This window comes from Apteryx mantelli, chromosome Z (assembly GCF_036417845.1).
Source record: "Apteryx mantelli isolate bAptMan1 chromosome Z, bAptMan1.hap1, whole genome shotgun sequence".
Taxonomy (NCBI): Eukaryota; Metazoa; Chordata; class Aves; order Apterygiformes; family Apterygidae; genus Apteryx; species Apteryx mantelli.
In genome coordinates, this window is record NC_090020.1 from 31,238,157 (window position 1) to 31,265,681 (window position 27,525).

Sequence of the window (27,525 nt, forward strand, 5' to 3'; positions counted from 1 at the left end):
CTGTTTAATGCAATACAGGAATTAAATCAGAATATTCATAACTACACTGACACCAAAGACAAAAAAAGGCAGAGGCTATTCACTAATACAGCAGAATGCATTATTTCACTACTTCCACTTTAACTAAATTAATGGTCTTCAATATCGTATGCCCCTTCCTCTCTCCCCTCCAATTTATAATTCAAGTATTGTTTACTAACCCTAGCCCAAATCGGTAAATATTCCCAGAACTTACAGGGAGAGGCCAACCATTAAGCTGGTCAGTCATCTTGAACACCAGGTAATCATCAACTGCAAACACACTGAGACAAGATGCTTAAAGATTTTTTAATTCATTTATTACCTGTGCACAAGAGAAGTAACTACCAATAAAAACTCAAAAGATATACAGTATTTTTTACATGGTGGTTAAAAGTAATTAGAATATCACATGACAATGACTGAAAGTAATGCTTCCAATTACAAATCATAATATGTGTTAGAATCTCAATGGAACAAGCCCAAAAGCCTTAGAAGCAGTTTCAGAGCACAAGGCAGTGCTCCTTTAATTTGCACAAAGATCAAGGTGATTTACAGTTAATCTTTGTGAATACTGAGACAATGTTACAATGCAAGTTTCTGTACAATTAGATGTAAAGAGATAACCAGAACAGCAATTCTAGTATATTTTAAATGAATTTGCCTAAATATTTTTGCTGAGATGTTTACCAAAGATGCTGGAAGATTCTACACTGAAAACATGTCTTACAACTTGTTTTTTTTTCCTGGCTTTTTTTGGTTACTTATAATTTCATTCTATTGCAATATGTAAATTTCTAGAAATGAGCTGTCTCCACTGTATATATTGTGTTTATACTTTATACAAATAAAAGGAAAAATGGTAGATTACTCAATTGGTATAAATCTTACAGCATTTTGCTAGCAAAAAATACATGCCAAAGTCACAATAAGCAGTATTGGTACCCACAAATTATAGCTTCAATTAATTTGTTCCTTTTTAATTTGTATTCTACATAAATTACTACTGAAGACTAATGTTTAAGTAGTAAATAAATTGGACAGTTGTAGGTCAGACAAAACCTGCTCACCCAACTGTGAAAGCTGAAATTGTTTCAAAAAAAATCACAAATAATGCAGAACAAAGAAGTGTGATGCATGCAACAACTGAGTGAAAATGCACCGATTCCCACTGTTTGAAGAAAAGTACTGCACTCCACCTTAAAATGCATCAGACTGATTTTAGTTATAACAAGACAATCCCAAGAGTCAGAATGAAATAAAGCAAGTATTTTAAAGATTTAAGAGCTGTTATCAAAAATAAATTACATTTTTTCAAGTTAAAGAAACACTGCTATGAAGGCTGAGAGCCAAGCAGCCTTTCAATAGCTGCATTGATATCTCCTCCTGTTGCTATTAGAGCTTGTAAGTTTGCTTCACGGTTCAAAAAGCCCATTGCACTCAGCTGCTCCAGTTGTTGCTGAAATCTAACTTCTGGATTTTGTAACTGCTAAGAAGAAAAATGTCAAGCTATAAAGGCACAATACACATTTGGCAAAGTACAGGATTTAAACACAGTGAGTTCTGCACCACTCCCTGTCTTTAGTAATTTCTGAATACATCATTTCTAAGTTCCCAAAACTAGACTATGACATAAATTCAATTCACAACTGAATTACTGAGCAAGTCAGACTAGCCTCAAATTTTAAGAGTATCTACACTTACGTGACATTTTTGAACTACAGGAAGTGTTACTTGTTTGACAAAAAAAAGAAAACTATAGTTAAATGAGGTAAATCTGTGTCCTGAGAACAGTTTCTTGAAGATGTGCACATAGATCACTTTTGAAAATGAAACAATTTAATCTAGTAATATGGGACAGCAGGATTATGATGACCTCACTGTTGGCAACAGTGAATGTAGCAGGCTATTTTATTCTTGGCATAAGAATTACCTCTTTTATAATGATCCAAATATTTGTTGACCTAAATTTACCAGAATTCTAGTTGTTAGAAAACTTCAGCCTAAGGCAAACCAATAGCTGTGCTTTATGGGTTAATTCTGCTCATACATAAACTGATGGCAAAATTCTCAATGATTTCAGTGGTAAGAACTTCAATTCACAGGGATTTTTTAAACAAGACAATTACATGAAAATAATACATTTTAGGTATATAGAGTTGGAGTAATACTCAAAAGTTGGAGTAATACTCAAAAGTCACTTTTTGAAAATCAATGAGACTACTTACATATCAACAAAAGACTTTTGCAGCTACTGCAGCTACTACTAGTTTTCCTTTTGTTCTACTTCAACATTTTCATACATTGAGAAATTCCTACCAGTATTTAAAATCTGCATATCCTTCCAAATCAATACAATGTAAAGATATCAACTGAAATTAAAATGCTTCTTCTCCCCCACCAACTTCTTCCCCCAAGCAAAACTAAACAGAATACTGAATTTGTACTGTAAGATTCAGCAAATCAAAAGTGAAAAATCTAAGGGAATATGGTTTCCCACAGCTACACTGACCACTACTGTTTTGTGGTTAGCTAAAATAAAATAATAATAAAATTATTTTCCTCTTAGATCAGCAAACTGAACTGACTCACCCTGTGGCAACAGAGGAGGTAAGAGCAGGACTGCGCCTTTTACTAGCAGCCTGCTATGACACTGGCTACATACCACAGCGTAAGGATGTTGTTTCACACAGTCCCCTTGAGATACCTCTCCACTGTTAGGAGCATGCCCCCTTTAAATCTGCTCTTGTTCACCATTCTACAATCATTTGCAAAGCTGCCACCTTTGCTGGATGTCTGGAGCCCTCTGGAAAGCCTGAACTCCACTCAGGATGCTAACACAAGGTACTGTATGGCCTGGACCTACAGAATGGCAGGTAACAGCCTGCAAATTCAGTCCCCAAACAACCTGACCGTGGCTATCCTGAAGTGTGGAACAGAGGCTTAGTCAAAGCTACACAGTAAGAGCCAGCAATGCAGACGCAAAACACAGATAAAGGTGTTCAGTACTCTTAAGCTGTTAAGGGCGTGTAACAATCAACTGTTCAGAGGACACTTTTACTCAAGTTTTTCCAGCATTCATTTGCACAGCTACAACGCTTTTGAGCTTCCTCTTCTCTCCTTCAGCCAGAAGTATTCAGCAAGCTCTCTCCTCAGCACACCCTCCTCTCTAATGGTCTACATCGAAAAATTCAAAAAGGAAAGAGCCCTAAAACATAGTGATCTACTTTACCTGGGCATTTGCACCAGCAAGCGCCTGCAACATTTGCTGGACAAACTGTTGGTGACCAGGTTCAGCAGCTCCTGATGCTGAACTTGTATTTTCACTAGGAACAGAACTAGGGACAGTGGACCCTGTAGGAGCTCCAGTGCTTCCCAATCCACCTAAACCCGGATTAAATCTGCACGAATGACAGAAAGAGAAATGCATCATTTTAATAATAAAAAAAACTTAACTAATATCTCTTCCCATCATATCTTTAATTACAGAGTAAAAATCCTGTCAAATAAATGTAGGAGTGGATGACAAAGACCATGCATCAATTTTAAAAGTGCTTTGCAGACAGAAACATGACAGATTCTAAAACAAGTTTAATGAAAATAGAAAATGCCTGAGGAACATTCTGTAAAACTGGATAAACCTCTACATCTAAAAAAGAGGGGCAAAAAGCTGAAAGAACAACACAACACAAGAGAAAAGTAAAATTTGTATGACAAATTCTTACGCTGGTATAAGTCCTGGTGCTTCTGTTGCTAGTGTCTGCAAGCCCTGCTGAATCTGTAGCAAAGCCTGCATTGCTCTAGGGTTTGACATAGCTGATAATGTGTCGGGATTCTGCATCTAAGAACAGGAGAGAACCCATAACTGAATCATATACAGACATTCAAAGTTAATCTTTAACACTAGACATTACATATAATCTGACACGCTTTCAGAACTTGCCGTTTCTCAACTTTCTGTTTCAATATTAATATGAAATCCTTCAGATATTTTTCTTTTTCAAGAAAACTTTCATAGGAGGTGATCAGTGTTCTTCCTGGCCTGGAAAAAAAGGCTTTCAAATAAAGAGTACATAAGGAAAAGTATTTTCATTACCTCCTCTAGGTAATGAAAACTACCTTTTCTAGTCTTCTTAGACTTCATCATCTTCCAAAGTCCTAAGAGTGTATTAGTCCAATGTAATTCTAAAATTAGTCTCCTATATCATACTACTGGTAAGCCGCAAGGCTGAATACAATGAAACTTGATCAAAAGATACGTAAGAAAGTTATAAAATATTTATTTTTCCTAGCTAAATTCAAGCCACAGCTGTCTGTTCATGACAATTTGTGCATCTGTTCACACTTGAAGTGCCATCACAGCCTACAGACATACAAACACTCTACAAAACATACTAACAAGCAGATGTGTAATATTCAAGAGCTATCACTCTACTGTGACTTCAACTAAAAATTGGTCTTCATGTGCACAGATGATTTAAAAAGAAAATCCATCTGATTTCTGAAATTAAATGTTCAAAACCTGGACTGTTTTAGATATGAAACCAAAACTAATGGCCTTTGCTCACCTCTGCTTAGAGATGTCACATATAAGTGAAAAGTTATTTGTTTCAGTCACAAGTGAGACAGTCTTAGTAGCCAGACCTGCTTCAAATAGCAGACAGGCTGATTAATCTTAGCAGCCTTCACTTGGTAACTAGACCAAATTCCTTCCACAACAAACATAATTTTGATTCACAAAGAACTGCACGGATTAAACTTCCTCTGCTGCAAAACAGAAGGGCAGAATAGGGCACAAAGAACAAATGTTGACTCTGTCATGGAATATGGGTGTGTTATGAGACTTAAGCACATCAAGCTTTTAGTATTCTCAATTTGTCTCTTGGATTTTTATCTTCCTGACAGACAGAAGTCAGATCAATCAAATCTATAGCTGGTGAAATTTATCCAAGTTCTTAGAGAATGAAAACCTTCTAGGTTTTCTCAAGTAAGCTGCTGTGATTACTTCAAGAAAATGATCTTTAAGCCATGAATTATTTCCTGATATTTGGAGTTGTTTTACAGAAAACTGTGGCCGAACAATTCTCTGAGCACTTAGGTGACTTGTATCTTATCTCTGTTAACGTTATTAATTCTAGCTGTAGAGTAGCAGCAATTCTTGGTAAGATTTTATGTAAAAGGAACAGATAAAGCAGTTCACAGATAAACCCTGAAGTGATACTGATGGAAAGAGATACCCAAAGGAGACAGAAAGGACTTCTGCTGCCTCTGCACAATATACTAATTAGCACTGATTTACAGATTTTGAAACACAAATTTCATATTAGCTCCTCAGATACTACTGAGTCATCATAAAGCAGTGTCACTATGAAATGCTACAACCATTCACCTGATTAAAACAATTTAAACAGTTTCTTCTGAACACTAAAATTGCTACTGTAATTCATGTGTATGTTAATAAATTGCTTATTTTATTCATAATACTGACTACCTGCAATGAGATCCTAGCAAGAGACATTTACTCTGACTTGCAAGGACTGCCTAATGATGGAACTCCTGCACTGGATTATATTTTCAAATCATGAAAATCTTGTTTACTTCTATGTACAGTCCTATTATACACACTGTAACAACCAAGATCAAGCATATACCCAGGCTGCAATTTCACTGGTATTAAGAGAGGAGTCTGGTGGCATGGCAATCTTTACAGGCAAATAACTTCAGAACCCACTCCACTTTTCAATTAGTTCGTGATTTGCTGCTTTCCGGTCTGTAAGGACCTGTAAGGTCTCTTTACACAAAAACTTAAGCAGGGTGGAAGAGGTATAAGAAAAGCACAGTAAAAACTGATTTTAGTAGTGGGACAAGCACTGATCTTTTTCTTTTATTTGCAAAAAGAAATTGTGTAGCAAAGAGGTGTTCTCTGACTGGTGCTCCGTATAAACAAGTCACTCCTAAACAAAGGAGTAAGAGCAAATCAAAGCAATTGCACTAGCTACAGCCAAAAATATTCACTACAAGTCAGGTTTAACTTTTCAAAAGAATAGAGAGATGAATCAAGCACTTCTTCATCAAGGGACAATCCAACTCGATGTCTGAAGCTAAAGAAAATATATGCAACAGAATCTAGCTTTTAGCCAAATCAAGGAAAAACACCAACTTGTTGCAAAAACTGCTGACTGAATTGCAGACATTTATTAACAACAGCTAGTATCGCATCTTACTTGCTGAAGAAAAGTAGGAAGATGTTGTCTCATTTGTTCCTGAAGCTGAGGATTTCCAGCAAATAAAGGATTATTCAGCATCATCTGTGGGACAAAAATATGTAACTTCAAAGATCAAGCAGTAAACACGAGAGTGGACTTTAAGACAACTATTTACCACACACATATCATACAGAACAAGATAATCATTTATGAAAATAACCCCACAGAATAATTATCTCCTACTTCTCCTTTGGCCAAAACTTGTTACAAACCACCAGCCTGAACACTGACTGAACTGACTGATCCCCCTTACCACCCACCCTGCGTTAAAAACAAAAACAAAACACTTTTTAAGTGAATGCTGTGTCAGATCCTTGCCACGGCAACCTCATTTATGTTACAAGAAAATCTTTTCTCGTCAGATGATAGTGACAGCTTTCCTGTAAACATCATCTGCAAAAAAACAGGGATACTTTCCAACAAAGTGTTTAATATACGAAAAATAATATGTTTTCCTTAGTTCAAGATTTGACTCTGGATATTATTGCTGTAAGTAAAATTGGAAAGCACTTCTATGATACCATTCATAAAACAGCACTAAGTATCAGCACTTTCTTTTATAGTGAGCAAGAGTCACAGATGAGAAATGAAAACCAGATTAACACCTAGATACAGCACCAACTCCTTCCTCTCCACCTCTCTCCTCCCAAGCTACTTTGGATATTTATTTACTTACTAGGAGATCTATTTTAATTTATGATTAAAGCATTTGTTTTGTCTAACTGGTTCTTATGCTAGGTCACAAGTTTAGGGCTGCACAAATCATAAACTTAAAAATTAATTCAGAGGAATGCCTGGCATGATCTCCAATTACAAATTGAAGAAACTTATGGCAACAAATTGTTAAAAGTAACTAGGTAATAATTTCAATGAGCTAGGCATTTACATACTTTAAAACCTGGACCATTCACAACAAACAAGTGATTGTTGAGATGTTGGCATAATTACCCTATAGTGAAAATACAACTGTATCATAGATTAAACTCCCTTTTCCTCCACTTTAATGCACACAACTAACTACTATACCTAATGCATTTACCTGTACTGCAAGATCAGGATTCTGGCTTAATGACTGCATCATGCTTCTCATGTATGGTGCAGACAACATATTCTGCATAAGCTGTGGATTTTCTGTTATCTGCTGTAACAAGCTCTGCATTCCTGGTGTGTTGAACATACCAGCTTAAAAAAAAGTAAAAGGCCACTTTAGTAAACATACTGTCTACAATCAAATGAATTAGACTACCTAAAACTGGGATATAACTATTTGGTTTTTAAGAGTTTCAGCTCCTTAAGTACACCTCAATGTGGTTCTGCTTACAGATGCATCTGCCCCTAGAAACAAGTTAAGACAGAGGCTGTATCCAACAAGCAGTTCCACTAAGTGTCTACATTATTAGCTGTTTTCATGTTTGGCTCCAAACAGGAAGAATATCATTCATCTAGAGATCCCCTACTTTTTCATTTTAAGACAGTACACAAGTACTCTTAGTTTACTTTTCATGTTTGTTTTTCTACAAAGGACTTTGATACTAGCCAAATGTTCTAAGAAAGTAAAAAGCAGTAAGAATTTGAATCAAAATCTTTCTTTCTAATAAAAGAATCAGCAAATTCCTGCATATGTACAAATCTACACAATTACAATAACAAGCATACCTCCTAGTGCAGGTCCCAAATTTGGTATGGTTGAGCTCTGTCCCGTACTGCCAGAGGTGCTACTTCCAACATTACTACTGCCACCACTCTCGCCACTGCTACTGGTACTTGTTGTGGAACTCTGAGAGTTCGACTGAGGAGCCCAGGGATTTGGTAAAGGATCTCTGTTTTCTGTACGAGATGGCTGGCTGTCACCTCCTGATGATGCATTGCTTACTAAAGAAGCAAATGGATTACCTCCAAACTACGGAGGAAGGAAAAACAAACATATATCATCTATTAAAGCCAACTATTTTAAAGTGTGTTAGAAACAGCAAGTTACCTTTTCAAAATTATACATGAAGATAAATATTGATGGCTCTTGATCAATTATACTCACCAGTCTAAAGTAAGTCATAAATATTTTGAAAAGATGCCAACATTGAGAAAGAGATACTAGCATCTCCAAAAAATAAAATAACATTTATTTTAAAGCAGTGTTGCTACTATACTACTACTTTGATCACAGTAAGATAGTATCTTGCATAGTGGTTTCCAACTTAAAAACAAACTTCAAAGCCTTTTTTCTCCCCACCTTAAGTTCCAAGTTACTAAACACACCCTTAAAAAATTTTCCTGGGCCTCAGAATTTTATAAGTCAAAGAATTAAAGAAATTTGAATTTAGAATATCTATTTAATATAAAAATTCATTAGCTTTAATACAGCTTCTCAAACACACAAAACAGTATCTTTATTCCTTCAAGCTTAAGGAGCACAGAATTTTCAGAGAAACAGGCCTCACAGTGACTTCAAGCTTCCTGACTTCAAGCTTCAAGAAATTAGATTTTGTCAAGTATCCATTTGAAAAGCTACATCATTTATCTTCTTTTCCTTTCAAAGAGCATATTAACTTTTAGTGGCGCTTGCACTCATTTCTCACCTGTTCCTGTGCTGCATTCAACATTGGCTCCTGAATATCTGTGTACATACGTCGCAAGGCATTGTATCCACCCGGTATACTTTCGAGGTTGCTCAAGGCTCGGTCTTGGTTTCGCATCATTTCCTGCATCATTGCAGGGTTTCTAGCAAGTTCTAGTGTCTAAGGAAGTGGAACGTTTAATCTGTATTAATAAGAAATCCATTCTAAAGTGAAAACGTCAGCATTTGGCAGTACCACAGTTACTAATGTCTAGCTCAGTTTGAAATTATGATTAAAGCCAAATCAAGATGTCAGCTTAGTGGGAGTCAACTGAATTTGATATTTAGCCAGTGTTCTGCCACAACTGTTGTTATGCTGGCTGGGTCAGAAAGCATGACTAAACAGAACAAAAAAAGAGCTTGAATGTACCATCCTTTTCTTTCTTCTCCTTTTCAACACAATACATTCCTACCATTTCTAATATCAGTATAGCATGCAGTTTATAACATGAACTTTAAAAATAAATACCTCAAATTTCAAAGGCTCCATTTGTTTCTTGATACTGTCTGTCACTTAAGGCATGCATAGGCATACTTTATGTACCTTGTAACTTTAGTAGCACTCAGAAGAACCCACAGTTAGATAAACTGGAAATAAGTAGTATTCTGGAGAATTACTACTTTTGGTAAAGTCGTTATTGGCTAAACAACAGAAGATTTCAAGTGCACACAGTGGCATTCAATTCTAAACTCAGAAGATATGTTTATAAATTCTTCAGCATCTTTCATAACTATGCTGCAAATTTTCTGAATCAGCAGCCTGTTTCAGACACTAACAACTAGAAATAGATATATCAGTAGCCTACAGTGACCTTCTACAGATTTTCTAACATGCCTAAATTCCTCTGCAATGCTTCAGCACTCATCTAAGCATGTCCAGTTTTTGCTCTGTTGTTCACAGTTACAGTATAATCAAAGGTCATGAATTTACAGAGATCTTTCTACATACCTGTCTCATTATATCTGGATTATTCAGCATGTGACTGATTTCTGGATTTCTCTGTATCAGTTGCTGCATTTGAGGGTTGGCCATAATTAACTGCCTCATCAGGTCAGGATTTGAAAGCATACTCTGAACAAATGGATTTTCCATTATCTGAACCATCATTTCTGGGTTGGACATAAGTTGTCGTTGCATCTGACTCTGCAACTCTGAAAAGTTTGATGTATTTAAGCCCAGGCTGCTCAGACCTGCCAAACCTCCAAGGCCACCTTTAAGAGGATGAAAAAATATAACTGAACTTTCAGCTTCTGGTATACATCTAAACACATCCAGGATCTTTCTAAATACAAAACACTTAAAACATATTCCACACTTCAAAATAATGAAACCCAATGGAAATTCCATTTTTGCAAGGCTGTTAAGGAGTCATCCACTGAGATGTTTGCTTCTTTAAATAACAAGACACTTACCTAAACATCCAACAAACTGCATCTGAAATATAACTTGTTAAAATTCTAAGAGCTTTTTTTTTTATAACTAAGGTACAAGAGATGTTTGAGTTTTGGGGCCTCAGGTTTATCCTCCACACTTTCCAATACATTCATAATAATTATTTATAATCTAACCAAGAGCAGACAGATAACCAAGAGAGATCTCTTAATACAATGCATGTTCCCTATTCTAATTAAAAGCAGAACTCTTCTTTTTGAAGTGTCACCAAGAGCAAGTAATACTCTGAATTCTCTACCTTTGCTGAGTCCAAAAACACAAAAGTTTCAAATTTTTAGAAGGTACCAGTCAGTCTGAAGAACTGTTTAAACCTAAAAAAAGCAATCGCTTAACACAGTTAGTTCTTCTGGTTCTACTTTTCAAAAAGCAAATGAGATTAAATAGCATGAATCACAAAATACAGTGTGTCTATGGAAAGAGACAATATTTTAAAATCAGTAGATTGTAACCTCTGTAGTCTCTCTATTCCTGAAAGAGAAGATTGACAATGCTATCAGACTCAGAAGCTGAGAAATATTGGTTCAAAAGACAGCAGTAATTTTGTTACTTCTGTTCCAAATCTTGGCTTGATGTTATGTGTCCAACTTCTTCAATACTCTCCTCAGGTCAATTTAGATACACTGTTAAGGAGCAAACAGAGACTGCAAGGAATTTTATTACCCACAGTGCAGAACATGACGCCAGTTGCACCTTACCACTGAAGAAGACATAGCACAAGTCTGTGAAGTTCTGTCTACAAAAATTAAGGAAATATCTTTCCTCTGATAACTTGCTGATCAGAAACCTTTTACAATCAATACCACAGATTTTTATAATCAGTAATTTTTTAAAGTCCTTTTTACATTAACATAAATCTCCAGGGACAGTTTTCTGAATCCTAGAAAATATACCCACCATGCTACCTAACAAATATTCTTACCCAAGCCAAAAGGGTTGCTATTTGTTGAAGCTGGTGTTGAGGTACTACTGCTTGATGTTGATGTGGTAGCAGTACTCCCAGCGGTACTTGTTTGTTGAGCTGTGTAGTCTTGTGATCTAAAAAAAAATAAAAAAAGACAAGTTAAAAAAATTACAAGTTTAACAAGGTATCTTAAGTCATACTATTTAATGCAGGAATAGTGTCATACTTGAGAATCTTAATTCACATTTTGATTATTTCTCCAGAAAAAAAATACACTATTATCTCTAGATGGCTTCCTATAGCAAATCATCCTCAGACATTTGTAATGTCATCAGTTCTTCAGTACAGTAGTTTCAAATTTAAGAAAATGGATGGGCATCACGGCAGCCATTACAACCTTTTCATCCCATGTCTGAGATGCCTGCCAATGGATTGTTTCCTCAGTCCCTACTTTGCTTTAGGGATCCTTAGCCTTACCCCACTGTACTCCTACTCCCTCAAAATAGTACCAATTCCATGCCCAGGGTTTAAAGAAATAAAGCTTGGCAAGGCCTAAGGCAAGATTTATTCCATACCACACCTTTAATAGGATGCCTCACTGACTGCGAAATTCAGTTAAAGTCTTATTTCGTCCCAAGATAAATATCAGAATCTCCATATTCTTTAAGACTAAGAATAGGGTAACAGTGCAGTTACACAAAGTTAAAGTCACCATAAACCAACACAGGCATTAAAGGCCACCTGTCCAATTCATATGCTCACCATACCTGTCTATTGCACAGGCAGTGCCATGTGGTGAAATAGATCAAGGAACTGAGCTGGCTAAAAGCTAACCTGGCCTCTATTTAAAAGTGAAGAGGCTAGTTTTAAACCCTCATCAGTTCCCCTTTCTGGTTCATCAATGACACACATGCATGTTTTTGCAGAACTACAGCATAAAATAACTTGCACTTACTATGCACTAAGCCCTCACAGAAAGATTTGAGGATTAGACAGTATAATAAATTTTATTCCTCAATTCATTTCAGAGTACCTTTTGGTGTAATAAAATTCTGTGACTATTTCCTAAAGCAAAGGCCAAAAATATATATATATCAAAACAAGCTTGAAAGGTGCCTTAGGTACATGCTCCTCAAAGGCTTCCCTGAGTTTTCCAAGAGTTCTCTGACTTCAAGCTAAACATCGCCATCTAAGTCACAGACAGAAACCGAAGGGAGTATGAAATCCTCTGCGCACTTTGCAACTTCTTTCACCAAATCAAATTGCCTTAAAGTAGCCCATCTGCTAGTATACCCTGCTAATTTGACCATTATCCTTATGCCAAGCATTCTTGAAAATAAGTAAATAAAATGTGGCACGCCCAGTCATGAAGGTATAGGGTGTGATGGGGCCTAATAACTGCAGTCAGATTCCCACTGATGTTGTGTGTGCGAACCAAAAGACATTAATTTAAGTCTACAAGATCTAAAAATTCTGCTACAGCTGCTACTGAAGTCCATAATGACTCCTATGAATTTGGTTTTGCATATTTGAATTTATATTGATTTTTAGTTTACTTTCAGGTCTATCCAAACATATATGGATTCTGCTGAGTGAAAACTGTACTAGAGGAAATCGTCCAGATACAAGCTAATAATCCAGGTAAGGGAATACCTGGATAATCAGCTTTGAAATAAGCCGCCCTGACCTGAGACAGTGAATGAAAACCTGGGCTCTTGCAGGGAAAAAAAAAAAAAAAAGCATTAATACTCTGTAACATTAACAGCAACTACCAACACTGTACACAAGACTACTACCATTGGCCAAGCAGCTGCAAGTTCAATGGTTTTGAAGATCATATGTAGAAAAGACGATTTTCTAATGAAGACATTTGGTTTCTTTTTGTCTCAGAAACATATTAATCTTTTCTCCATAAACAAAAAAAAGAAAAGCATAAAAACCTCTTCAGTTTTGCAACTGAGAAACTCTCTTTCGAGAAGCAACTCTACCTCCTGATGTAACAAGCAAAAGAGGTTTTGTTGCAGGACAGGAAAGTAGACAAGAATGTAAAAACTGATTGCCTATTTCTATATTATTTTAAGGTATTTATTGTAACAGGATTGCATAATCCATACATACGAGAGAAACACCAGGCAGAAGAAATTTCTGCAACATGCCTAGATGTAGGTGGAAACTAAGAAGCGAACATGGAAGTGATTTTCTTGAGAAATTAGTGTTTGTTTGTTAAGAGTGTTAGAAGTTGTTTATTTTGATGTGGACAGTTGTTGAAAAAATTTTAACTCATATTTCTGCCATTTAGAAACTGAGAGTATATACCCTAAAGATGTTGCTTTGTCACAGGTCTTTCAGTGACTCAAATTCCTGTAAAGTGCATGTATTATTACACATCTACTTCAGCATTAACTTTTCTTTTGTCAGGTTGTGAACATATTCTAGGTTTTTACTTGGAACCTTGTACTGAGAAATTCAATGCATTCTCACTACCCATTGCTAATCACTACTACTTTGAAACTGTATTGGCCACCTTAAAGATTACATCAGAAGCCCGTATTATTTTAAAAACTTTTCTGTAAACACTAGCATGTCATTATAAAATTATCTTTTTTTTTTTTTTTAAACAGGCTTGATATATGAGGATTCCCATTTGAAATCTACATATCTAATATTGTTTAGAAAGGAAAAGATCACCTTTTTCAGATCTGGTTTTGGAAGAGAACTTTTGTTAATTCAGATATGCAGCATCAGTAGCCACTGGCACTGCTATTTCAGTACTTATACCTATTGCAGGTCCCTAGTCAAAAGTATCCTGCTATTGCTACCACGTCTTATGGAGTCTCTCTGCCACACTCAAAAGTGTATGCACAAAAAGCAGTAGTTTTAAAATTAATATATTAGCTAATACTGCTTACAAGATTGGGGTGGTCATCAGGGCTAAATTTCAGGCTGGAGGGGGCGGTGGGGTAGGGCAAGGAAGGAAGAAGGGGAGTCATCTACCAGGACTAACTGAAAAACATTTTGCAAGAGACAAGACTCCAGGACAGAGAAGATAGTGCTGTTGGGACACAAGCACGGAACTGCAGACATCATTTTCAAGGTATGCCTAAATTAAGGGAAATGCTGTGTATTAGAGGTTTTTGTTTAGTCTTAGGCCTTTGCAACTTAGTGAGGCCTAGAAAGGGAAAGTGTGTTTCTTTTTTCTCATTAGTTTCATGCTCTTTTCTCCATCATCTGAAGTTTTTCCATAGAAAAAGATCCTCACCACAAACAGGAATGGCGTAAGTAGAAAGGGAGCAGGAACACTTTTAGACTAGAAGAGCTAACACATTAACTAAGCAAGTTAGATTCAAATGAGGGATACACTGTCCTAGTTACTGAAAGGATTTTTCAATTAATTCTTTTCCTTTTGTTCATTTCAGGGAAAGTTACATGCAGATGACATAGCTCAACTTGATGTACCTTTCTCATCATCATTTAAAAGTAGCCTTCCAGAAAGAACAGTTCTTAAAATCCAAGACTTTCTGCTCAGCCAGATGAATTAGTTGCACTACAGCAGTTGTCTTGTAAGAATTTTCTTTCCTTGTTTTAACAAAACAGTGCATAAGGATTCACTACAATTCTTTGCATGCGAAAAGAAAAGCTGCACAACAGATCTTTATGGACACTGAGAGCTGATATCCAAGAAAACTATGGGGCAAAACTACACTGTGACTAAGGAACTGATGAAAGTAATTTTAACAGTAATGGTTTAGTTTAGAAGGTAACATTAAACTTTCAAAAAGTATATATATGATAGATGGGGTGCTCTTGTTCAACAGTAGGAGTATTTTCACTGCTTTTGAATGTGTTCTGTAGTCAAATCCAGGGCTGCCCAACATAAAGCTGTTATACTAGGAATTAAGAATATTTTTACTTCTTATGAGGTAAATAGAAGATTGCTCATCAGTAAGGTTACCTGTTTTGTGTTTTGATGACCAGGTGAACAGTGAGTCCATCATGAATTCCATGCTGAGTCAAAGTATCTTGATCTTTTAAAATTTTTCCAGCAAATATCAACACAAGTTGATCTGTGTGGGACTTGAAACGCTTAGAGATTTCTTCTTTGAACTAAACAAAAAAGTTAACATTATACAGTTATGCAACTGAATACTGAACTATTAGATTTTTATAATTTAAGGAAGGGCTATTTTATTCACATTTATTATGCTAAACAACTTGCACAATATGTTCTGCTTTACATAATCTAGAAATACCATTAAGTTTTCTCAACATTTTTTGCCCAGAAGAAGATGAGAAATCAAGTCATTCCTTTTCCATACAATAAAAATCGAAAGTGTCTTATATATAGATCACTAGTTATGTAGCTGGCAATAATCTGCTTCCACTTAAGCACCATTCTGTGGCTTCAATCAGGCATGCATCCATGACACAGTAAAAATATACTGGTACATATATCACTGACGCCATCCATTGTTAACATTCTGAGGACACTATGTCACAATTCTGTTAAATCAGTCTTCATTTGTGCTGACACTGAAAGGAGCAGTATCCTTTCTTCTTACACATATTTCTGCAGCCTTCCATGTGTCAAATCTAGCACTTCCTTCCATACAGTCAAAAGTTTCAAATCCCAACACAGCTACATGAAACATGGTTCCAGCCCTGGGCATGGTGAATAGCCACATATTTCAGCTGACCATAAAATCATGGCTTCATTAAAACAACTGAATATGGAAAGCAATAGTATTTCTTCCTGCCTTCTTAGCCGACAATAAGCAGATCATGCTTTGACTGAGTTTTGATCAAGATTCATTATTCTGTAGAAAAGCATTCTCACTGAAAGCAAAAAGTTCACAAAATGTTAAATGGGAAATACCTGAGAAAAACATTAAGAAATAACTTGACAATAAGAAAATCAGATAAATTTATTCAACATGATCACTCAGTGGACAAAGTAATTTTGAAAGGATCTTAGGCAGTTAGGAAGCCTTCCAGAAGTTCACCATATTTAACACTGTTAAAGTAGTATAGTCAACTTAATTTTAAAAGGATCCCATTCCAAACACTCTGTTGAATTCTCATTCCACACAGGACCCCCAAATATTAATCTTGCAATAACTTATTACTAAATAATTATATTTCATAACAAGCAAGGAAAACCCCACTGGTTTAGGTCTCACCTCCAGTGTCTAACTGAAAGGGTCGATAATGTAGGAAGATTAAAAACAGGCCCAAAAAGTGAGTCTGAGAGACAAGAGAGGTAAGGAATCACTGTGCCTGGGTAGCAATGCATTTGGTCATTTAGGAGTTTGCTCACACAGAATTGTTCCAGTTCTTAGAGAAACAGTTTTTAAGCTAGTCTTGATACTGGTAATATTTAGACTTGGAGGTATTCTAGAAAATCATGTAGTCCATTCCTGCCCAAAGCGGGTTACTTACCTAAATTATTCCTGACATTTATCTAGCCTGTTCTCAGAGGATCCCAGTGATAGAGACTCTAACTCTTAAAAGAAATCTGTTTCAGAACTCCACTACCCTACTTCTTCATTGTTCTGTCCACCATGGACAATGCAAGCAGATTGTTCTTCTCCTCAGAATAAAGGACTGCAGCAAGGCTAACCTTTCCTTGAAAGTCATGTTTTCTAATGCAATCATTCCCACTAATCTCTAGATTTCTAAATCCAACCATATCTTTCTGTAAGTGCAGGGCTCAATATTCTACATAAATTCTTATCCATACTTAGCAGAACAAAAGGATGAACTCTGCACCTTGCAAGTTGTATTCCCACTTATTAAAAAAAAATTAAAAAATCCATACAGGAAAAGATCATTTTAACTGTGTTGATTCATTCAACAGTTATAACCTCTAGACCCTTTTCCGCATAGCAACTATTTAGCCAGCTGCTTCCCATTCTGCACTTGTCTGGTTAATTATCCTTAACAAAACACATTCCAATTTATCATAAAAAATAGCAGAAATCCTCAAAATTTGGTACAAAGTTAATACATAAGAATAAAGAACTACTATATTGTGCTAGAGCAAAGAGTAATCCAAACTTATTTACTACCATATTTTCTACAATATGTTGTGACAGCAAATTCCCCAACTTAGCAGCTGTCAGAACGCTGATGCTGTAGGATAATGGCCATTCAGATTACTTTAACTTTATTCCAAACCAAATCTTGTTACACATCTCTCAAAGCAGCTATTTACCACGAGGTCAAAGAAACAAGACACTTTATATAGATAACCACACAGTATCTAATATTACCAATATACAGACATCAAAGCACATACACATCCCTTTCTCTGCTAACATGTGGTCATGGTAATTAGACGATCTGCAAATAACACTACAGTAATAAACAAATGCAACAGTCACTATACCAGGACCATAAAAGAACTCCTACAGCAATGTATGTGGATGATCCAAAGGGCAAGGGATCTGTTTCCAGCCAGGATAATAAAACTGTTATGAATACTCAGTCATTTTTGGCTACCTGAAGCATATCTACATTAAAAGGCTAACAGAGCTGCAAGAAAAGTCAAGTCTCTTCACCAGCATCACTTGCATTCAGCACAACCTCATGACTCTAGAATGAGAAAGCTGTGAACGAAACTGACACTTCTGTTTGAAGTTTCATCCACAAAACACCATACAAAACCTAGGTCACTATTAGAGATATTTTGCAAGTCGGTCTCCTGATTACTGTTAACAATCAAAGACACCATCAGTAACAGTTTAGCACATCTACAATCACACTTTTTTTTTTTTGCTGAGGCAGAGGGAAGCAAGTAATCTATATATCTGTACAGAGTCCTGAAAACCATTTTCATTACAAGTGTTTAAAATTGTCAGTATCTAACATGTCGCTTCTGAAAAAGCTATCAAACTATAATTATGTATCATCCCAAGTGCCTCAAATTAAATATATGCAACTGACAACAAAGAGAGGAAGAGAAAGGAGAAAAGATGGTAATTAATACATATTTAGGCTGCAGTAAGAAAAGAAACTCTAGAAATGGTTACATCCTCCATTTGTAGAACTGAGCTAGATAACTCTATCAGTAAATTGGAGCAAAAATGCTTTGTAACCGTTTGTCACTTGGGGAAACCAGAAGAGGAAGAAGTTCAAAGTCTCACCAGCTGGCTGGAAATTAAGCCTGATTCTCCTATTGCACTGACTCTTCTCTTTTTATTAACATGTAGTACTATAAACAATGGTTTCAGTCAATTTGTTTTATTGTTCAAAAATACAAGTTTTGTAATAATACTATGCATTGTGATATTAAAGGTGTTTGCTTTTATCCAAGCATAAAAAGGAGTTTGTAGATGTAAAAATAAATAAATAAATAGTGTTTTGCCATATTTAACATATAGCATGCTCACAGAAACTTCTTATTTATTCTGCTTGAGTAGCTGAATTCAATAAAAATATGGTAAAAAGTAATGTCAATTATTTAGATGTAATAGTAGCATCAGTTGGAAGACTGGACAGAAACACAAGATTATCCATCTAGATAGATAGAAGCCTGATTTCCTTAAGAAAAAAGAAAAAAGTACTCTTAACTAGAGTGAATTAATTCAATGTTACAGACTTCTAAAAGCATGGTAACTTATAGATTTGACATGAATTAATCAGAGCTGAAGCTAGTCTTGTTGAAGTGCCTTGCTTGCATTAACAATTTACCCTAATTTGTTTCTTCTTAATAATACACTATATACATGTTTTGTTTTGTTTTGTTTTTAAAGGACAGGCATAGCATAATTTTTCACACTGAGAACACTTTTAGCAACACTCTAGCACTTCCTGTTTTCACTCTCAGTGGTTTCCACGCCAAATATCCTCAAGTTCACAGGACCTTAAAATTAAACTCAACCCAATACTCTGCTAACAAAATTCCACTTTGTTGTTCCAAGCTAACAAAAAAATCAGGGTCCACAAATCAAGTTAGGACTTCTATTACACCTGCTCAATTCAATTGCCTCTGAAGGTTTTTGCCACATGTAGGTGAACACAACTCTGTTGATGCACAGTTCTGAACAAATGCAAAGGGAATCCAACTTGCATTCTTGTAACTGAGCTAGTTCTAGTAAACATTTGTTTTGTCACTGAACAAAGCAAATGTCTGAATACACATTAAGTAGAACAGCTGACTAAAAGGGACTATTTTGTACAGACACTTTGCACAGCAGATGCATATTTTAAACATTAACTTGTTAACATCTGACAAGTTGGCCTAGCAAGGCCCCATAAAAAAAAGTTATCCCAGATGAAGTAAAAACTTTAAAACAAAACTGTCTTTCGATACATTACCACCACGTAACAATTCAAAAGCTTTTTGCTGACTCACAGTATGCCATCAAAAACAGCAACTATAGTAGCATTACTGCCCATTCACACAACAAAGTGCCATGAAAAAGAAATAAAAAGAGGAAAACAAAAAATAAATGAAAAATACTTTCCCAATTCCTCTTAACTTTGGTTTCAGTATCAGCCTGAAAGAGGCCTCATGGAATTAAACATTCAACACCCACTGAAACCCAATCTAAAACAGGCTTCTAAAAACTGCAACTGCTTTGAAAATACTAAGCTACAATTTTATCTAGATAACAATAAAAAAGAAACAAAGTTGCTGACTCTTCCCAAACCAAAATCTGTTTTTAACAGGGTGGTGGATGACATGGAGGCAAGGGTTTTTATCTAGATGGCAGAGTTGTAATTTACATTCCCCACAGCCCCTTAGATCACAGTTCTATTACAAAGACTGATTTTCAAGTGACATTACCTTGTCCAGAATTGTTGTTTCAAGTCACACCCATGATGACTTAAACTTTCAACTGCTATTCCTACTAAAATGTGTAGTTAAGTATATTAACTGGATTCTAGTCTTACTTATACCCATGCCCCAGCAGTTTCAACAGAAGCTAACTGCAGACATCAGTAAGCTCCAGACTTCTTTCATATAACAGAATTAATGGCTGCAGGTCTTCTTAACCCAAGAAGTAAAAAAGAAACAAAAAGAAGCAAATAGTTAAGTTTTACATACACTCAGGCAATATAACTGCTGACAGGTACAGTCTTCTTTCCTCATGAATCATATCTGGTAATCCTACAATTGTGAATTAAAGTGATTCAGTGAAAACAGATACATTGCACAACTGCTGGATGCTATACAGAAAGAAGGACAAGAATTTGTGGTTTCAGGCAGGAGATCACTTTTGGCACAGCCCATGGCTTACAGCAGAGGAAGTGCAGCTACAAAGCGCACCCAAAATTAGGCTTCTGTAGAAGCTGCTGTGACTTTCATGACTCAACAGAGGGTTACTATCTTCCTGTGCCTAGAAGTTGGCCCTTGTCAATTATACATGCTAGTTACAACCAAATAATTTTCTAAAATCTCTGCAATCAAATCAAACCTATAAAAAAGTCATTTCAAGAAACAAATTCAGCTTCTTGAGTTTACAAGGCTAGTAGTCCAGAAGAGAAAATTGAGGCAATGCAATCTAATCCTTCCAAGCAGCCTTTAGCAAGCCACTCTGCTTCTCTGAGCCTTGAGTGAGGAGAAAGTATTAGCAAGCACTTACCCTCTTGGTAAAGGCATTCTGCAATCTACTGATTAAAAGTACTGCACTTGCAATAGAGTAAGTCTGCTCTGGAGCAAGTCACTGAGATTGGAAAGGAGCATAAAAGGATTATGTGTAAATAGTGATTCTTGCAGTACAGCTACATGTTCAGAACCAAGCTTTATACTCGTTTTTTCATGAGACAGCATAAGGTGTTTAATTTTTGTACTTAACTAGAAAGAGACTGGGCAACATCCATTTTTCCTGAGGAAAAACTGCCATTTGACTTACTGCCAATAGAATTCTTACTCATTTGACCTTCTAGGTAAATATCTCTAAATTGTTTAGCTTTAGCAAGTTTTAAATTTAAAGTAATACAGAATATAAAACATGAGTGAACTACACCCATTACAGCTTAAAAATTTTTTCACTCTGTCAGGAGTAAGGCACTATTAATCTCATCAACAAGAAGCAGACCATACAACAGCATTTTTCCTCATATCACCATGTAATCCACAATTCTGAAGTTTTTGTCCGAACTTCAGTTCCAGGCAGTTAGAGGCCCTCCCTATATAACCAAGGCTTATAGCCACTAGGTTGAGAAGTTGACAGTACTTTAAAATAAACATATAGGATATCTTACCAAGATACCTCTGCAATAGCTGTTCATCCATTCAGGTGTTTTTCGCTGTTGACAATTTTAACAGTATACGGGACAACCTTTTAAAGTTTTGTGATTTTTATGAGACTGTGGATGGCTGATCCAAACAAAACAAAACAAACACACAGTAAATCAGAGTAGGAAGGAAGAATGTATTTGTGCCTTATTTGACATGGATTTAAACTGTTTAAAAAGATTTTAAAAAATATGAAAGGTCAAAATGAAATTGTTACTCTGTATAACAGTATTTGCATAGCAGAGACTTGGGAGTGTTATTTCAAAAGATATAAAGGGATATTAATATCTGCTAGTCATTTATCAGAAAATACTTGTTAAGTACCTAGGTTACACAGGTGCATCTTTAAAATATCCATTAACTAACCTAACTGTCAGGAAAGTCAATATATTGTCTTCTAAAGGTTTCTATTCCATCAAACAGCAATTTACCATTGTTCTAAATAATTTTTAATCAAGTTTCAAACTCTGAGAAAAAATTACTTATGCACTGAGTAGTTAATCAAACAGGGTTTCTTTATCTCAAAGAAACACGAAGAATGAGAGCATACTACAAGGTTGGCTCCATAAACAGTCACACAGATGCATCAATGATGTGTTTCAATACACTTAGACATAAGACAATGGAAAATCCAATGCTTTAACTCTAGTGCTAAACAATCCATGCAGTCAAGTTCCTCGAGTGCCAACAGAAAGATAGACCACAATAACAAAAAAGAACAACAGACTGGACTACTACAGAGTTTCAACTTCTTTTGGTTGTACCATTCAGTAATCCATGGACTACAGGGAAAACACTGAGCCAGAACTGGATCACATTAAAAGAATTGCAACTAAGCTGACCTTATGAAATAAAGCATTTTAAGAAATATTAAAAGCATATGCAAGTCAGGAAAGAGACTCTACTACCAAATCACCTAATGCTCCCTTTAACATGTACACTTAAGTGATCTTTGTATGGGGAACACGGCCAATTTGTGATTGTGAGAAGCAGGCACAAATCTGAAACACTGCATTTATAGATTTAAGTTTTCAGCCACAATCTTTAGTTCATATTCAAGTTTAAATCAGAGGATACAACTCTGCACAGACCTCCCCTTGTCAGAAAGCAGAGTTCCAACATAATGTATATAATTACACATATAATTCAGTATGTCAGCATTTTGTTTTAAAATGAGCACACAACAGAAAGCACATATTTCAGGAATACAATTAGTTTACAAAATGTACTATAAGCTGATAAATATATTACTACTGAAAACTATATTCTCTGCCAGAAAAAAATTACACAAAAAGGTTGAAGTTAAATAAAAATGGAGAAAACAAAAAGAGTTGAAACTGTTTTCTATGGTTGTATGAACTAAACTTGATTTTACTAACTTTTCCAAATGGAGATTACCCTGAAATTTTCAGATAATCTTAGAATTGACAATAATTCTCTGCAAGAACTGTGGGCTTCTAAAATTAACACTGCTCTTGGCCTAACAGTTAAAAATATAAGGCAAGCCACATTATTCTATTTCATAATTGTAGCATTCAAAAAATGCCTAATGATATCTTGCAGCCTATACACCACATTGGTGGATAGTAACTGAATCAATTACAATAAAACCTTGAATATTGCAAATTCCAACAGTGGGCTGTGCTGGCATTCCAAGAAGCGCACCATGAAGTCTCAGCAAGTTTTAACTTCTCTAAAATCTTCCTATAGATTAAACAGACTAAATGAAGAAATTGTTTTTCCCATAACTTGTTCCAGCACCTCATCACTCAAACAATTCAAGTCATTCACTAAGAAACGATATCGAGGCATGAGAAGTCCATAACATGACCACTCAGTCACACTGTGTATAAGAGCATTACCAAAACACGTTGTTAAATCAAGTTTAGTAAGCAAGGAATTGCATAGATTGTGTGGCCATGACCTCACAAAATAAACTAAATATGCAAAAAGAAAAAAATGAATGACAAACAGTTTTACTGAGCTGAAGTGCCCCATGTATTGGAATTCCACGTCAGCGGGCTTATAAGTATTCATCTACCTAACAAGAACAGAAGCCTTTGCACAAAGCAGTGTACAGGCCTGCAGGTTCAGTATCACATCCAGTCAAGAAAGCAAATATTTGGTCCATGTCCTAATACTGAGCCAAGCTGTGTTCAGTACAATCAAATAGGTTCTATGGAAAATAAAGGCGGATAGGTGGCACTTACTATCAACTGACGTCCCAGAGTGATTTGGTACTTAAAGGTTATTTTCCATTCTAACCTACATACTGCCTGTTCTAAATGTGCAATATAGGATCAGCAATAACAAACCTTATATTACTTAAGTTTTCCAACACAGTAAAATCTTCCTCAGATTTGAACAGCTGCTAACCTGATTTACATCAATGGAGCAACATAAAATACGCTTTGCATAGCCCTAAATTTGGCCCCAGGACCCAAAATATTTACCTACGAAACCTCAAGAGTTATATTCTGGCAGCATTCTGAAATGACTATAAACAAATAAAAAAGGAGTCAAGTCACTGAGTCATAGTATTAGCTACAGAACCATAACTGAACGGCTTTCATTTTGCCATATAAGTTTAAGACTTTTTTTTTCCTCACCTGCAAATATGGCAGACATTGTTGGCCAACCTGTCCCAGCAAAACAACCCACTTGTTGATCCCAAATGCATTTGAACAGATGTTCAATTTGTAACCTATTTTCAGGGCTGGCACTAGAAACATCACATCCATTGTTGACATTTATTATTAACAACAGGTCATCTTGACAGTTTAAGAAAAACAGCCAATACTAGTCACACTACACAGACTGCAAGTCTTGCACTTTTTTGGTGCTAGCTGTGACACTGTCTGGGAACCAAAGCAAACAGTGGCCCCACAGGAGCAGCAGCAGTCTTATTTCACAGGAATCAAGATTCAATTGTAAATCTAATCTGATAATAGCACCTGAAAGGGATACCAAGACAATGTTAAAAGTTTAAGATATATATGAACAATGAAGATATTTTAAGCAGTGCTTTCTATTAATCACTTAAATTTGTGCAACTGTTTTCAGTAAAGATATATGTTTTCATTAGTTTAACTATTTCAGTTTCTGAGATAGTCTACCAGAAAAGCTGGCACTTTCACCGGGTTCATGTTTGAAATAAACTTCTTAAAGTCATATATATAAACAGCAGATAGCATGCAATACTGCAGCTGCCAAAAGACCAGTGAAGACAAGAGAATAATCTCACCTTTTTGGCAACTGGAGAAGAGACATCAATGAAACTTATGCCTGGGACACTGACATAAAAAAAAATTAATCTTGAACTGCCCCAAGAGTAACAACTTGAAAGAAATACCAGCATTTTCTCTCTTCACAGCAACTAGGTGGAGCAAGAGTCTGATATTCTAGCCAGGGTGCTGGCTCTACATTTTACACTCACCTTTTGTATTCTCCTCTGAAAACAACAGAGCGTCTTTCAGCTCATTAATAACTAATAATTTCAAATTCTAGATACCAGTTACACTCTTTCATGTGTAACCTGTTTTTCATTGAGAGTTTGCAGTTACTAACTAGGCAAAAAAAAATAACATGAAGTCAAACTCAGTTGTGTACATTGAATTTCAGAGAAATTTTATGGAAAACAAAGCAAGTTCTAGGTCTCCTTCAGGAAACTTCACCCTCTGGAATATTTTAGCGTACTGAAGTCTACATCCTTCACAAGCAGGAGCCTCTGGCTTTACAGGCACCTGCCTCATACTTTGACTTTTTTATGATTTGTAGCTACCTAATCTAAACAAATGAAGTCCTGGTCAACACTTGCATGAAGGCGTCCAAGGAAAGAGCGTTGAAGGAAATAAGTGTCGATGATTCAGTAGGTGTCACTGTTTCTGTTGAGCCAAAGGCACCATGGGACACCGACTTTCATAAGAACACAGAACAAAGACCCTGGCAATTCAGAGTTCCCAGACAATACCACCAGGCTAACTACCATATCAATAAGTAGCACACCGCAAGAGCAGCAGAGGCTGCACTTTATCGGTACCGCGAGTTTTACAAACATAATGCAAAAACATGGCTTCTAGAAAACGAAGACATCACTTGCCATGGCCTACTCGCTCTTCCTGAGGCCAGCTTTATACCAAGAGAAGTACTGGCGCAGTAGCAGCACTGCCGTGCCGGTGCAGGTGACCGCATACGTTTTCTACAGTCGCGGTAGCCAGCGAGCGCGGCTGCTGCCGCCAGACTGACTCAGCTCGACAGGACGCCTCAGAACTAGGAAACGAGCTCCGTCCGCCGCCCGGCCCAGCTCGCAGCGCCGCAGCCGCGAGGAGAGGGGTCGCGCAGGAGGCGACGGAGCAGGAGGCTTCGCCGCCAGCCTCAGGCGGCTGCGGCCCCTACGCGGCGGGGCCCGGCTCCGCTGCCCGCCCCGGCGCGGCGCGGCGCGGCCGGGCTGCCCTGGAGCTGCTTTGTCACTGGGCAGGGCCCGGGCCCCGCAGCGTGGGAGGCGCAGCCGCGGCCGCGCACGCTGTCGCTGCCCGGCCCGGCCCGCCGCCGCGGCGCCCTCACCTGCCGGATGCTGCTGGTCTCGGACACGGCGAACTCCTCCTTCTCCTTCGGGGTCTTCACGGTGACTTTGATGATCCGCGGCTCGGCGGCGGCGGAGCCCTGGGCGGGGGAGTCCGGGGGGCTGCGGCCCCCGGCGGGGCTGCCTGCGCTCTCCGACATGGCGGGCGGGCCCGGCTGGCTCGGACCGCGCGGCTCCCGGCGGCTGCGGGCGGCCCTGCGCGCCGCGGCCTCGCGCCCCCGCCGCACTCGCTCCCGCAGCGCTAAACGGAAACTACCCGGCTCGGCCGTGGCGCGCGCTGATGACGCGCCGCAGCGGGGAAGTTACTAGAAAGGGGAGCTGTCTCCGCGGGCGTGGGCTCCCGCGCCCCTCCCCCGCCGCGCGCATGCGCCGGCCTGTCGCCTCAGGGGCGGGGCGGCGCCGGGCGGGCGGTGCCGGGCCCGCGCAGGCGCAGCAGCCCCCAGTGCGGGAGAGCCGTTAGGTACGCTGTAACAGACGGCGGTGGTGTGGGGAATTAAAGGCACGTCGGGACCTGCAAGGACTTCCTCTGGAAAAGGAGGGAGAATACGATCTCTGTACAGCTTCTGAACCTAGAAGAGGACCATAAACTGCCTTTGGCTTTTAAGTTATTGAGCAGCAGTTTAAGGGTAAACTCGGTATCTCACTAGTAAACATTTACTACTTGAAAAGTACAACTACCTGGCTAGAATGAAACCTGGACTAAACAAATCCATTAAATTTAGTACCAAATAAGTTATCCAAGTCACCAAGTTAGGCTCTAAATGCAGGGAGTTGCAGTGCCAGCATCTTGTCTGTCTTTTAGCATCAAATGCATGGATAGCTTTGAATGCTAGAGGCAAATGCCCTTTCTTCCCTATCCTTTAAATTATCCCAGAATTACCTTTTGCCACACTAGCCTGCCTTATCAGATAAGTCCACTACAAGGACAATGTCTGGGGAATCCTATTCAAATTGGTTCAGCTGATGTTAAGTTAGCGGAGCGTAATACAACACGGCCCCAGCCATCCAAAGGATTTCCACCAAACCAACTGAAAATCTGCTGAAAGGTTTTCAAACGAGTAGAGAGAAACAGACCTCAAATTTGTTACCCTACAAGTAACTTACTTCTGAACAGCGCTCAGATTCACACGGGGAACTTCCATGCCAACATTACAGTTAACACCACGTTGCGGTTGCTGATACGACTCAGAGTTTATCTCAGATCTCAACAGCCAGCAGCCTAACAAAAGACATCCTTGCACCACTTTGAATGGTCTCATGGCCTGTACTGCCAACACTACAGCAGTTTCTAGTGCATGAATTGCATAGCACCTCTAAAAGCTAGACTACCAGCTCTGCCAAAAATCACAGAAATCCTGTCAGTGTAGGACACATGAGCATGCTTTTCTGCTTCCTCCAGGAATAACATTAAAATTCAGGTATAACAAAGGATGAGAAAGAAGGTTCAT

The 27,525-nt window shown here is 37.6% G+C and overlaps 1 protein-coding gene across 6 annotated transcripts; it reads right to left on the reverse strand.

The window, feature by feature from the left end:
• Positions 1–308: 308 nt before the first annotated feature.
• On the reverse strand, positions 309–26,268 carry UBQLN1 (ubiquilin 1). Of its 6 annotated transcripts, none has more exons than XM_067316528.1 (11): positions 26,059–26,268; positions 15,205–15,356; positions 11,271–11,386; positions 9,848–10,110; positions 8,861–9,019; positions 7,941–8,184; positions 7,324–7,466; positions 6,243–6,326; positions 3,744–3,859; positions 3,251–3,419; positions 309–1,507 (listed from the first exon to the last, which is right to left on the reverse strand). In XM_067316528.1, the coding sequence occupies exons 1-11, from the start codon at positions 26,215–26,217 to the stop codon at positions 1,352–1,354; spliced, it is 1,761 nt and encodes a 586-aa protein (XP_067172629.1). In that variant the 5' UTR covers positions 26,218–26,268; the 3' UTR covers positions 309–1,351. The 6 variants fall into 6 exon arrangements, with proteins under 6 accessions (XP_067172629.1, XP_067172624.1, XP_067172625.1 ...); XM_067316523.1 differs by having other exon boundaries at positions 309–1,504; positions 26,059–26,262; XM_067316524.1 differs by lacking the exon at positions 26,059–26,268 and adding an exon at positions 25,595–25,684.
• Between the last annotated feature and the right edge of the window lie 1,257 nt (positions 26,269–27,525).